Genomic DNA, 14,020 nt, shown 5'->3' on the forward strand with positions numbered 1-14,020 from the left:
CAAAAAATTTTCTTCGTTCTTTTTTTGGGGGCTAGACTACGTTAAGTCCCCCGCTATCGCTCCGGACATGATCAATTAAAACCGAATCAATGTGACAGTTGCAAAAGTGAAAGAAACGATACAAGATTTGATAAGAAACAACATTTTCTCACCCGACCGATCATAAAAGAGTCGTTGTAAAAACCTTATAGACCTACTAGACCTAAGATCAAACATTTTCAAACATTCGGATGTTTCATTGGTCTCCCTAGTGGAAAAGAAGTCCTCAAATTGAGGATTTCGTTTTCACTCGGGTTGTCTTATGAAAATCGGAGTTTTCGAGGTATGTAGAAGTTATACGTATAAGAATTAGACCACCAGTGACGTATTTATGTTGTCCGATGGCAACGAGTGCCTACTAGTAAAGGTTGACAGAAACGCGGACTGCTTTTCAAAGGTAATGCAACTAAAAAATGATAAGAGAAATTGAAAGAAAATCAATTTTGCTGCAACTTTCGAACAAATTTTTCCAAGAATCATAATGTTCACATATCTATTGGCTTCCTATTCGGTGGAACAGTGTCATTATATGACGCACACGGGACATCCAATTACTTTGTCGATTTGTCCATAGACACATTCAGTTCAATTTTCACATGCAGCCAACGAAATGCTTATTGTTCCCGTCTCAGCCTTACAGCCTCTGCATTAAATGTTTCGAGCGGAAGAGGAACAACACAAATTTTCAATCAAAACAATCTCAATGTTCGCAACTTTAGCGGCTTCGTGGACGGTGTAACTCAATCAACCAACATTGTGTACAATGAAAGTCTTATTTACAGTCTGGTAATTGGATTGGTAAGTGGTAAAATAGCAATATGGCTTTCACAACACTTTCATGAATTACAAAGAAGATACTATTGTATGCACCCAACCCAGTGAAAAGCAACACTTCTTCGGAACATTTGTAATTACGTAACACAAAACGTCAAGAGACTAAGAACGAACTTTATGTCCCGTCGCAGATTTTTGTTTGGTTTGTTCGTTTTGAGGTCTCACTAATAGCGACCAATAGCAAGCTCAGTCTGGACTGGCTTAACGTGACTTCCGAATGACGCCTAACAGTATGCATTTTCTGAGGAAATTTAGGCGCGTCACTAATGTCTCACCTAAATAAAGGCTTCACGCATATGTGCAGGACGTTATCAAAGCGATGTATATTCGCTAGAATTTGTCTGACACGGTAACCCGAGACAGATTGGGTGGAAGGCCAGTACGCAGTTACCTGAACCGTCACATTCCAACCATAAAATAAATGCGCTTGCAGGCTGATATTAACCATTGGATATGAACGCTCAATTTTACCGTTCTTTCGCTGAAAGTCTGATGAAGTCCGTGAGTACCATCTTGAGTTGAAGCCTTTTTAAATTGAATTTGAACAAATATTTTATTGCTTCAATATATTGCACTGCAATGTTACGCTCAATTTCACTAAAAATGAATTAAATTATTTGGCCATGGCTTCATCTATTTTCTTCATGACTACATAACTTATCCCCGTAGCGACTGCAATGGAAATGAGCAATTTTAATGAATCTTAACTCGGACAACAAATAAATTGTCTTTGCATTTTACCTAGTAAAACGGATGCACTGATGTAAAAGATTGCATTGCATTGTGTGAATAAAAGAGCTCCGATGATATTACCGCCTGCTGCTGCTCCCATCCGCCCAAACATCATTATTAAACATAGGGCCATGCCTCTGTAAGTGTTTACGAAAAGATATTGTTGAAACTGATGATACAATTTTCGTTTACTTGCTACACAGGTAAATGGTGGCGTCACCAGTCTCCGGATATGTACGTAGTCGGACACCTGTTGTTCTTTCATTCATTAAAAGGTTTTTTAATGAAAGAACAATAGGTGTTCGACTACTGGTACATGTCCAGAGGCTGATATGTCCACCATATACCGAAAATAGGTCATTGTGTATCGACTTGAAATTGAGACAAATGAAACTTACTTTTGACAACATTATTAAGAGTATATCGAGTATAAATCGTATAAATGACAGCTGTCAATAAAAAATAAATAAACTTTCACTTGACGGATTTTCGTCAAACAAAATGTCAGTGTGTGGCGCACGATCTGAAGACTACCCTGAAGTAATTAAGAGCAATAGACCCTTTGCAAATTTGTAGCCTACATTTAGGCGGAAAAATATTTGTTTTTTGACGATTTCTCTGAATCAAAAATCTTTTTAGCCCCGTACGAAGTACGAAGGGGCTTTATAGGATTACGATGCCGTGTGTAATTGATGGAATTCGAAGCAGACGGTAAGGGCAAAGTGCAAGCGAATGTAGCTATGCTACAAGTGGGCAGTATATCCCTCAGTAGCGGTAAATTCCAAGTATGACGTGGATTTCGTCTGCGGAGCTAGTCACAACTGGGTGAGCAGTCCAATCTCACAAGGAGCTGAGTGGTCAGCCAAGACTGGGTGAGCAGTTCAATCTCACAAGCAATACAATGGTCGATGCGGTACAATGGTCGATGCGGTACAATGGTCGATGAGGTAAAATGGTCGATTCAGTACAAATGGTCGATGCGGTACAATGGTCGATGCGGTACAATGGTCTATGGTCGAGTCGATAGTCAATGGTCGAGTCGATGGTGAAATAAAGACAATGGTCCACATTACGAATTCAGTGGGAGCCGACAACATGAAAGTTAAGTGGGAGTATTGGATGCATGTACGAGTTATATGAATTGAGTGGGAGTGTTGGAGTTATACAATTAATATAACTCGTTCAAGTCGAACACTAGATTAGTAGCCTAATGAAATGGATATCAACCTAGTAGACTTAGAATTAGGTATAAATACGATGCTTTGTTCATAGAACAAGTCACTCTCTAATAAACGTTCAAAGTGTGAACATCTTAGTTTTATTAGAAGTCCGGATTGGAATCCGTGAAATTCCAACAAGTTGGCCAAATTTGAACGTATTTAGATAGAATTTGCTAGGTATTGACCGGACCAATAAGGGAAAACAAGTTTATGAAATTCGGATCACCTGAGCATGAGCTAGGTCTCTTGGAGTGAGCTTATATGTGGCTACTCGGCCGTACAGTGAAGGTGGTGTTTTTTGTCAATATCTCGAGTAAAATTTGACCGAATTTCATGAATTTTTTTTGATTGAAAGGTCGCCATCTTGGATTTTAATAAAAATGATGTAACTTTGTTAAATTGGTACATAGAAAAAGTAAAACCGTCCAAGCACGCCAATAATCTGGTAGCCCTATATTTTTTGCGAATACAATTTTTAAATTTATGTCAGTGTTCATACAGTTCATTTGAGTTCATTTTCGTACAGTCTATTAGGTCCCTTATTTGACGTTTCGAAAATGAACCGCTCCTGTCTGGTTTATTTTACTCTGCTGTCGTGACAACTTAACCCACTTAGAGGAACCAGTGCAGATTGTGTAAATGTATGTGTCGATTCGGCTTAATTTTTCATTCGGACCAATATCTGCTAAGCGATAAAACTTCGGAAAAAGTTTTTTTTTCTTTTAAATTGTAGACCACCTCGTGTTTTCGAAGTCTTATCACTCGGCAAATATTGGTGCGATTAAAAAACAAATTATTTTACCGGACTCCTGAGATCATACGCTACACAATGGCATTTTGTTTGACGATAATCCATCTAGTTGAAATTTAATTATTTTCCTGTTGACAGCTGTCAGTTATACTCGATATACGGTATGTACTCGAATTTAAGCTCGAGACTTGAAATACCCTTATTTTCTCATGTGTGTCTTAATACTCGTAAAACGTTTCTCTACTACCCACAACGTCAAAACCAATACCCATACGGACTCTGAGTCTTACTTGTAATGTGTCGGAAATAAATCCGATGCTACTGCCAATAGGATGCTGCCACAGTTGCCACAGGTCAACGCAATTACCATAAGGAAAGTATTCAAATGAAACTCGTTTCCGAAAATGTTTCCTATTGTCGCAACGAACGACAGCAACAACCATGCAGCTGAAAACAAGTGAATTTAATTAATAAAAAAGCGACCATTGTGCGCACAGAACGGTATACAAAGGATTAAGTAAATGGACTTTTCAAGACACGACACCCAGGTGTGCATCAATTGTTTGGAAAGTAATTTCGGAAAGTATGTGACTCTTGCGATGTTGATTAAAATCTCTGTTTCAACTCTTTGCATTTAATTGAAGGGGTTTTTTTCAAGTGGACCGAGAAGTCTGGCGAAAATTTGCAATGTTCTTTCAATTTTCAATTGAATTTTGCAACTTCTGACTAAATGAGATTAATGAAACAATAGGCGCATACCGTCGTCATTAAATTGGTTTTCGGCGAGGAGTTGGGCGGACGGAGGTTCGTTTTTTGAGACCCAATCAAGCTTTTGTTCAACTTGGTAGGTGGAGAGCTTTTACTTGTATGTCTAATCTAGATGCACACAAGAAATTCTCTGAACTGAAATTTCGTATTGAAATGCAGGTTGAGTTACCGATAGTCACCCGCCTTGCGCCCGTGACGCAGGTCCTATTACTAGAAAAAATTACAAAAAAAATTTTTTGTCGTAGACTGCAGAACCATATATACAGCAAATATTGAAGACAAATGACTCCAAATTACCATTAAAAAAACTAGGCGTCCGTACGAGTTCAACGAGCTATCACACGTTCTTGCAGCTTAAAATTTGGCCACGCGAAAAATCTTCCAGGAAAATCTTCTTTCAGTACTTTAAACGAAATGAAAAAATCCTACGTTACTTTGTTAGTCCGTCCGTCCGTGTTTCCTATCTTCTAAAGTCTTCTTTAGATTTTGTTGAAATTTTGGGAGTAGATTCTAGTCGCCATTCTAAGACATTCCAGAAAAAAAAATTGGGGGGAACCGGCCTCGTTTCGGAGCTAGGGCTCCTCGAAGTTCCCATCTAAGCCCCATATAAGAACACCTTTAAGTGTGTGTGTGTGGATGGGTATGGTAGAACAAATTTGTTCGCTTTTGGTATTTGGTTAGCTCTGCTCGCCTCTATTTTTTCCCTAAATTTAGTATTTTTTAAATTTTTAAATTTTTAAAATTTTTAAATTTTTAAAATTTTTAAATTTTTCAAAATTTTTAAAATTTTGCAATTTTTTTTAAATTTTTCAAAATTTTGTAAATTTTGTAAATTTTTCAAAATTTTTCAAAATTTTCAAATTTTTTCAAACTTTTCAAATGTTTTCACATTTTTCAAACTTTTCAAATTTTTTCAAAATTTTCAAATTTTTCAAATTTTTTAAATTTTTTAAATTTTTTAATTTTTTTTCACTCTTTTCAAATTTTTTTAAATTTTTTAAATTTTTGAAATTTTTCAATCTACTAATTCTTCCAAAAGAACTGAGATCAGTCAAAACCACTCAAAAGAGTAAAAGTGACGCAAGTCCCTGTGCATACTTCCAAAACAACTGATATCGCTGGAGGTGACGCATTCTGCGCTTGTACGCAAAAACTGTAACAGCAAAATTTTGACCAAAGAAATTCTAGAAACAAAATTTTACCAAAAAATTTTTGCGTCACAAGTGGCAGATGTTGAGGAAAGTACTTTTAAGAATTTTTTTAAAATAGGCAAGAATATGTCCTAATACGTCCGAACCATCTGCCACTCTGTGACGCAAAATATTTTTGGTAAAATTTTGTTTCTAGAATTTCTTTGGTCAAATTTTTGCTGTTACAGTTTTTGCGTACAAGCGCAGAATGCGTCACCTCCAGCGATATCAGTTGTTTTGGAAGTATGCACAGGGACTTGCGTCACTTTTACTCTTTTGAGTGTTTTTGACTGATTCAAATTTTTCTTTTGTTCTTCTGTCAATTTTGACAGTGTAGGTTTGGTCCAAGTGCTTTGTGCCACGAACTTTGACAACCCGAACAACGACAATTTCATCCACAGCAACGTCGCTTACGTCATATTTCATACAAATCGAGCAACGTCGCCTACGCGATTTACACAGAGATATTATTGAGGTTATGGTTCTGTGGATGAAATTTGACAATTCATATGGCCTTGGAACAAACCTATAACAAAAGAACAATTTGAATTAGATATCCTCCGAGTTGCTATGTGCAGCTAGAATAAGAAGTAAAAAATCATACGTCAAGAGCTGTGACATCTGGTAGCAGTAGCATTACAAAATAGTCGGCAAACTTACTGAACAATATTTTCGTCTGGATCCGTTTTACATTCCATGCCACCAAACTGTACAGAACCAAGAATGTCAAGCCAAAAATCATGCTAATTTGATATGTCAAAGGATTCGTGTCAATTTTACAAATTTCCGATCCGTCTGCACTGAAACGAAACGTTAATCAACCGCAATGTAGTTTCGAAAGACTTGTAGCACAGACCCAATATTTGCGGTTAAATTCCTCGTCAAACCCAAATGAATTGCTTCGCACATTGTTATCGGTAAGTTCATATTCTCGTAATACAACGTCAACATTTGGGGATACCTATGAGTGGCGGGAAAATCGAAAAATGGATTTGTTGGAGAAAACATAGGGCATTTGTGTACCACATGAATGTTCCATGAGCAACACCGTACAATCCAAAGGACAAGTAACAGAGCATCAACATGTTTCCTAAGTATGGTGGAACAAATAACGGCCATGTTTGTTTCCAAATCATTTTCAGTACATCCCGTACGCCACAACAGTTAGCCAAATTTGATCCCAGACACTCGGGAGAAATCTCTTTGATTGGATAGTCCTGTTGAAATGAAAATTCATTTTCTTGATTTTCCTTCTTTCTTCTCCGTCTCCTGTTTACCTCTTTCTTTCCAAATCCATTGGCTTGAAAAACTCTGCTCAGAATCTCGACTGCTTCTTTCGGTTTTCCCATTGCCAACACAAATTTAGGGCTTTCCGGTGGATATAGAAGCATAACGAATGCCAGCACATTGATGAGACTCGTCACAAACAAGTATAACCTCCACGGGGTGTAAATGAACCCGAACATACTGTACCGGAATTCCATAGTCATGATGGCCCATCCGACAAGGCATTGATAAAGAAGAGACACCGGCATGAACATTGTTGCCAACGTAAGTGCACGAGCTCGGCTTGCGTTCGAGTGAAATTCGGACAGATATGATATGGAGGCTGCCTGGGCACCGGATGTGCTAAATGGAGAACGACGAAAATTACGTGAAGGTGTTAGTCATGGCATTTCAACGTAGTAAGGTAACGCCAACCCAACTCTCATAAAAAAATATTTCACCTCCTACACTTACCACATTCCCACCAACAATCGTGTAAAGAGTAACATCATACTCGTTACGGAAAAGCTGGAAATGATGGAAAATACAACACCCGAAAACAAGGAAAATTGTATGACCTTAAGTCGACCCCAAGTGTCGGCCATGAAGCCCCAAAAGTGGGACGTCAGTACCACACCAATGAAACCAATCGCATTGATAAGTCCATGTTCGGTGGTTGTCATTTCAATATCACACTTGGCTGAAGGTAAAACGAATGCCATGTTCAGAGCTTCGGTGAAGACACCCAATAGGGAAAAGCCGGTGGCGAATAGAAGGTAGTGGTGAAATCTTCCATTTCCTAGCGGAGAGTGATTTTGTGTGTTCGATTGTAGATGTTAACGGGTAAGGAAGGATATGGTTTTTAAGCGTTTAATGTACCAACAACGGTAGCAGCTTCTTCGAAGGTAGTCATAGTTCTCCGCAGGCTTTACGCGAGATCCCTTAACCAATTTTACAATTTGCTGCAGCACCAGTTGTTTTCAGAGACAGGGTGCTCAATTGTCTCAGTTTCTGATTGCCGCTTAACTGTTTCTGTCTATCTGTTATTTGATTGCACAAAGGAACGTGATTAATTAATTAATTTAATTGCTTATCTTTCACGACAAATTGCTAAACACATTCATTACCGGACTGGCTAACGACAGGCGTATCGGGCTCGTTCAACAAAGACACACCGCAAAATTAAATTGGGAAACCAGTCCGGGCTCGAAAACATTCAGTCGCAGTCTTAATAAAAACTGTAAACTGGTGAAGCTCAAATCAAGTTAGTTCACAAAGTTGTGACGCATTTCTTACTAAAAATTGTGAGATTAGTCTTCATTAGCACTACTGTCAAGACAAGAACTTTGCAAGATCATTTGCACTTCAAGCAAAAGTGGTACTCTAAATAGGGTACTGAAACTTGACAGTGCTCCAAAATTTTACACTGTAAAAAGAGTGGGAATAAAATTTCATATAAAAATTACTCTCTTTGGTAGCTGTCATAAATAGCACTTTTGCTTGAAGTGCATTGACTTTAGGCATGATTTGTGCCTTTGTGTGTAGCTACAAGTATCAGTCAACAAGAAACCTTTAAAGGGTAAATGTGACGCAAGTCCTTTAACTTACTTACAAAATAACTGATATCGCTGAGGGTGACGCAAGTTAGGAAGTGCCAGAGAAGAGGAATCATCTGTCATCCCAAATTTTAGGAACCTTCTTCTTCTTCTTCTTCTTTTTCAGCCTGTTTCTATCCACTGCTGGATGTAGGCCTCTCCAACTTCTTTCCATTTCGTACGATCCATTGCCATTTGCTGCCAGTTTGTACCTGCAATATTCTTAATTCCGTTTGTCCATCTCTCTGGTGGTCTACCTATAGCTCGTCTTTTATATGGTCGCCAGTTCATGATCTTTTTGGTCCAACGTTCGTCTGTCCTTCTTGCAATATGTCCCGCCCAGCTCCATTTCAGAGATGCTATTCTTTCCATGACATCAACGACCCTGGTTTGTTGTCGAATCCATTGATTCGTCATTCTGTCTCTGAGTGTTATTCCGAGCATACTCCGTTCCATGGCTCTTTGTGTCACTCTCAATTTATCTTCGGATGCTTTTGTTAAAGTTAACGTTTCCGCTCCATAAGTGAGCACTGGAAGGACACAAGTGTCGAAAACTTTGCGTTTCAGACTATTATTCATTTTGCTTTTGAAAATTAGTCTGAGTTTTCCGAACGCTGCCCATGCAAGACCAATCCTACGTCGTATTTCTGCAGTTTGGTTGTCCAGACCTAACTTCAGTTTATGTCCTAGATATACATAGCTGTCGACTCGTTCAATGACAGTGTCACCAATTTTGATTTCTCTATCGTCCCCGATGTTGGTCATGACTTTTGTTTTCGATAAGTTCATCTTGAGGCCAACTTTGCTCGCCTCTTCACTTAACTGTTGTAGCATAAGCTGAGCCTGACCTAGATTCGCTGCTATCGGTACAATGTCATCAGCGAAGCGGAGATTGCTCAGGTACTCTCCTTTTATCTTTATTCCCATTTTACTCCAGTTTAACTTCCTAAAAATACTCTGCAGAATCGCCGTGAATAATTTCGGTGAAACGGTGTCACCCTGCCTTACACCTCGGCCAATTCTGAATTTCTCCGTGCTCTTATGAAGTTTTATACATGAAGTAGCATTTTTGTACACATATCGAATTGTGTTGGAGTACCTTGAGTCTACTCTACATTCGTCTAATGCGTCCAATATCGACCATGTTTCCACTGAATCGAAAGCTTTTTCGAAGTCTATGAATAGCAAGACTATGTCGATGTTGTATTCACGACACTTCTCAATAAGCGTTCTCATCACCTGCAAATGGTCGTTTGTGCTGAAACCAGATCTGAAAGCAGCTTGTTCAACAGGTTGGTAGAAGTCGAACTTGTTAGTGTTCCTCTTCGTAATGATTTTCATAAACAACTTGTAGAGTGTTGACAATAGGCTTATGGGTCGGTAATTTTCCAGCTTTGTTATGTCTCCTTTTTTATGCAGCAATGTAATTACCGCATTTTCCCAGGCTTCTGGTACTTCTTCCCATTGGAGACATCGATTAAACAAAGCCGTGATTGCCTTTAATAATGAGTCTCCACCTAGTTTAATGGCTTCCACTGGAACACCATCTTCTCCGGGAGACTTTTTGTTTTTCATCTCGGCTACTGCAGCTTTGACTTCATCAACAGTTATGTCGGGCATATCCTCCGATCCCACGTTTCTTATTATTGGTCTATCTTCGGTTTCTTCCGTTGGGCTCTGTCTTGCTGAAGAAAACAAATTCTCATAAAATTCTGTTGCAATGTTTAATATCGCATTTCGATCCGTTTGGATCGTTCCTGTTTTGTCTCGTAATTTGAAGATTTCGTTTTTGGCGTTTGTCATTTTTCTCCGTAGGACTTTCATATTGCAGTTAGCTTCAATTATGTTTTGAGCCAATTGGACATTATATTTTCTTTCATCTGATCTCCTTGCTCTGTTGATACTTTTAGACAGGTTCCGGTATTCCACCGAATCTCGTCCTCCGTTTTTTACCAACTCTGCTCTGCTTGCGATCAGGTCTAATGTTTCTCTGCTGAGTTTTGATTCTTTCCCTTGGACGGATTTGCATTTGGATTTCATGAAACCCATTATTGTATCGACGATTTTGGTATTCAATTCGTCCAATGTTTCACATTGATTGTTGACGTTATCTAATTCGGCAGTCATTTTCGTAGCAAATTCTTCATTTTGTGTGTAAAGCCGTTGTACGTCAATCCTTTCACTTTTCTGAACTAGTTGTGATCTTTGAAATCTGGTATTTAACGTGACTCTTGCACGAACCATTCGGTGATCACTACCGGTTGAAAAATTGTTTAGGACCGTAACGTTCTTAACGGTTGACTTACAGCCAGTTATGATGTAATCGATCTCATTTTTCGTTACACCATCTGCACTAGCCCAAGTCCATTTCCGTTGAGGCTTTCCTGCAAAAAATGAATTCATTGCATACAAATTGTGTTGCTGTAAGAAGTTGAGTAAAGTATTTCCACACTCATTTCTTTGGTCGTTGCTAAAACTACCAACAGAAAGTTCGGAGTCTTCTTCTCGTTTTCCCAGCTTCGCATTGAAATCACCGATTAGATATTGGTAATGTGAAGGGTTTTCGTCCAGAGCTTTCTCGACATCTTCATAGAATCTTTCTACTTCTTCGTCATCATGAGTGGACGTGGGTGCGTAAACCTGAATTAATTTGACACTGTATCTGTTATTTATCTTCAGGCTTACGTATATCACTCGATCGGATATGCTTTTCGTGTGAATTATGCGATCCGACCACCGCTTGTTTATGAACAATCCGACACCGTGCATCAGCATCTGACTGTCACTTCCTCGGTAGAAGAATGTATGCCCTGATTGTAATTTCAGGCATTCCTCTCCAGGTTTTCTCACTTCGCTCACTCCCACAACATCCCATTTTATCTTTTCTAGCTCTTCTTCCATTTCTTGCATTTTTTGTCTTGACGACAATCTTCTTCTTCTTCTTCTTTTTCAGCCTGTTTCTATCCACTGCTGGATGTAGGCCTCTCCAACTTCTTTCCATTTCGTACGATCCATTGCCATTTGCTGCCAGTTTGTACCTGCAATATTCTTAATTCCGTTTGTCCATCTCTCTGGTGGTCTACCTATAGCTCGTCTTTTATATGGTCGCCAGTTCATGATCTTTTTGGTCCAACGTTCGTCTGTCCTTCTTGCAATATGTCCCGCCCAGCTCCATTTCAGAGATGCTATTCTTTCCATGACATCAACGACCCTGGTTTGTTGTCGAATCCATTGATTCGTCATTCTGTCTCTGAGTGTTATTCCGAGCATACTCCGTTCCATGGCTCTTTGTGTCACTCTCAATTTATCTTCGGATGCTTTTGTTAAAGTTAACGTTTCCGCTCCATAAGTGAGCACTGGAAGGACACAAGTGTCGAAAACTTTGCGTTTCAGACTATTATTCATTTTGCTTTTGAAAATTAGTCTGAGTTTTCCGAACGCTGCCCATGCAAGACCAATCCTACGTCGTATTTCTGCAGTTTGGTTGTCCAGACCTAACTTCAGTTTATGTCCTAGATATACATAGCTGTCGACTCGTTCAATGACAGTGTCACCAATTTTGATTTCTCTATCGTCCCCGATGTTGGTCATGACTTTTGTTTTCGATAAGTTCATCTTGAGGCCAACTTTGCTCGCCTCTTCACTTAACTGTTGTAGCATAAGCTGAGCCTGACCTAGATTCGCTGCTATCGGTACAATGTCATCAGCGAAGCGGAGATTGCTCAGGTACTCTCCTTTTATCTTTATTCCCATTTTACTCCAGTTTAACTTCCTAAAAATACTCTGCAGAATCGCCGTGAATAATTTCGGTGAAACGGTGTCACCCTGCCTTACACCTCGGCCAATTCTGAATTTCTCCGTGCTCTTATGAAGTTTTATACATGAAGTAGCATTTTTGTACACATATCGAATTGTGTTGGAGTACCTTGAGTCTACTCTACATTCGTCTAATGCGTCCAATATCGACCATGTTTCCACTGAATCGAAAGCTTTTTCGAAGTCTATGAATAGCAAGACTATGTCGATGTTGTATTCACGACACTTCTCAATAAGCGTTCTCATCACCTGCAAATGGTCGTTTGTGCTGAAACCAGATCTGAAAGCAGCTTGTTCAACAGGTTGGTAGAAGTCGAACTTGTTAGTGTTCCTCTTCGTAATGATTTTCATAAACAACTTGTAGAGTGTTGACAATAGGCTTATGGGTCGGTAATTTTCCAGCTTTGTTATGTCTCCTTTTTTATGCAGCAATGTAATTACCGCATTTTCCCAGGCTTCTGGTACTTCTTCCCATTGGAGACATCGATTAAACAAAGCCGTGATTGCCTTTAATAATGAGTCTCCACCTAGTTTAATGGCTTCCACTGGAACACCATCTTCTCCGGGAGACTTTTTGTTTTTCATCTCGGCTACTGCAGCTTTGACTTCATCAACAGTTATGTCGGGCATATCCTCCGATCCCACGTTTCTTATTATTGGTCTATCTTCGGTTTCTTCCGTTGGGCTCTGTCTTGCTGAAGAAAACAAATTCTCATAAAATTCTGTTGCAATGTTTAATATCGCATTTCGATCCGTTTGGATCGTTCCTGTTTTGTCTCGTAATTTGAAGATTTCGTTTTTGGCGTTTGTCATTTTTCTCCGTAGGACTTTCATATTGCAGTTAGCTTCAATTATGTTTTGAGCCAATTGGACATTATATTTTCTTTCATCTGATCTCCTTGCTCTGTTGATACTTTTAGACAGGTTCCGGTATTCCACCGAATCTCGTCCTCCGTTTTTTACCAACTCTGCTCTGCTTGCGATCAGGTCTAATGTTTCTCTGCTGAGTTTTGATTCTTTCCCTTGGACGGATTTGCATTTGGATTTCATGAAACCCATTATTGTATCGACGATTTTGGTATTCAATTCGTCCAATGTTTCACATTGATTGTTGACGTTATCTAATTCGGCAGTCATTTTCGTAGCAAATTCTTCATTTTGTGTGTAAAGCCGTTGTACGTCAATCCTTTCACTTTTCTGAACTAGTTGTGATCTTTGAAATCTGGTATTTAACGTGACTCTTGCACGAACCATTCGGTGATCACTACCGGTTGAAAAATTGTTTAGGACCGTAACGTTCTTAACGGTTGACTTACAGCCAGTTATGATGTAATCGATCTCATTTTTCGTTACACCATCTGCACTAGCCCAAGTCCATTTCCGTTGAGGCTTTCCTGCAAAAAATGAATTCATTGCATACAAATTGTGTTGCTGTAAGAAGTTGAGTAAAGTATTTCCACACTCATTTCTTTGGTCGTTGCTAAAACTACCAACAGAAAGTTCGGAGTCTTCTTCTCGTTTTCCCAGCTTCGCATTGAAATCACCGATTAGATATTGGTAATGTGAAGGGTTTTCGTCCAGAGCTTTCTCGACATCTTCATAGAATCTTTCTACTTCTTCGTCATCATGAGTGGACGTGGGTGCGTAAACCTGAATTAATTTGACACTGTATCTGTTATTTATCTTCAGGCTTACGTATATCACTCGATCGGATATGCTTTTCGTGTGAATTATGCGATCCGACCACCGCTTGTTTATGAACAATCCGACACCGTGCATCAGCATCTGACTGTCACTTCCTCGGTAGAA

General features: G+C 39.1%; 1 protein-coding gene across 1 annotated transcript; it reads right to left on the reverse strand.

Moving 5' to 3' along the window:
• Positions 1 to 1,427: 1,427 nt before the first annotated feature.
• Positions 1,428 to 7,840, reverse strand: LOC119075265 (synaptic vesicle glycoprotein 2B-like). The gene is made up of 9 exons (XM_037181662.1): positions 7,680 to 7,840; positions 7,275 to 7,599; positions 6,812 to 7,163; positions 6,558 to 6,751; positions 6,391 to 6,495; positions 6,195 to 6,334; positions 3,867 to 4,023; positions 1,615 to 1,742; positions 1,428 to 1,545 (listed from the first exon to the last, which is right to left on the reverse strand). Exons 1-9 carry the CDS (start codon positions 7,711 to 7,713, stop codon positions 1,487 to 1,489), a joined length of 1,494 nt encoding a protein of 497 aa, XP_037037557.1. The 5' UTR covers positions 7,714 to 7,840; the 3' UTR covers positions 1,428 to 1,486.
• Between the last annotated feature and the right edge of the window lie 6,180 nt (positions 7,841 to 14,020).

This window comes from Bradysia coprophila, unplaced genomic scaffold, assembly GCF_014529535.1.
Source record: "Bradysia coprophila strain Holo2 unplaced genomic scaffold, BU_Bcop_v1 contig_193, whole genome shotgun sequence".
Classification (NCBI taxonomy): domain Eukaryota; kingdom Metazoa; phylum Arthropoda; class Insecta; order Diptera; family Sciaridae; genus Bradysia; species Bradysia coprophila.

Coding starts and splice junctions, on each gene's coding strand:
- LOC119075265 (XM_037181662.1), bottom strand. CDS start 7,713: ATGACTACCTTCGAAGAAGCTGCTACCGTTGTTG. Junction 6,752..6,811: donor ATGGATTTGGAAAGAAAGAG/GTAAACAGGAGA, acceptor TCATTTCAACAG/GACTATCCAATCAAAGAGAT. Junction 4,024..6,194: donor CCAGACGAAAATATTGTTCA/GTAAGTTTGCCG, acceptor ACTTGTTTTCAG/CTGCATGGTTGTTGCTGTCG.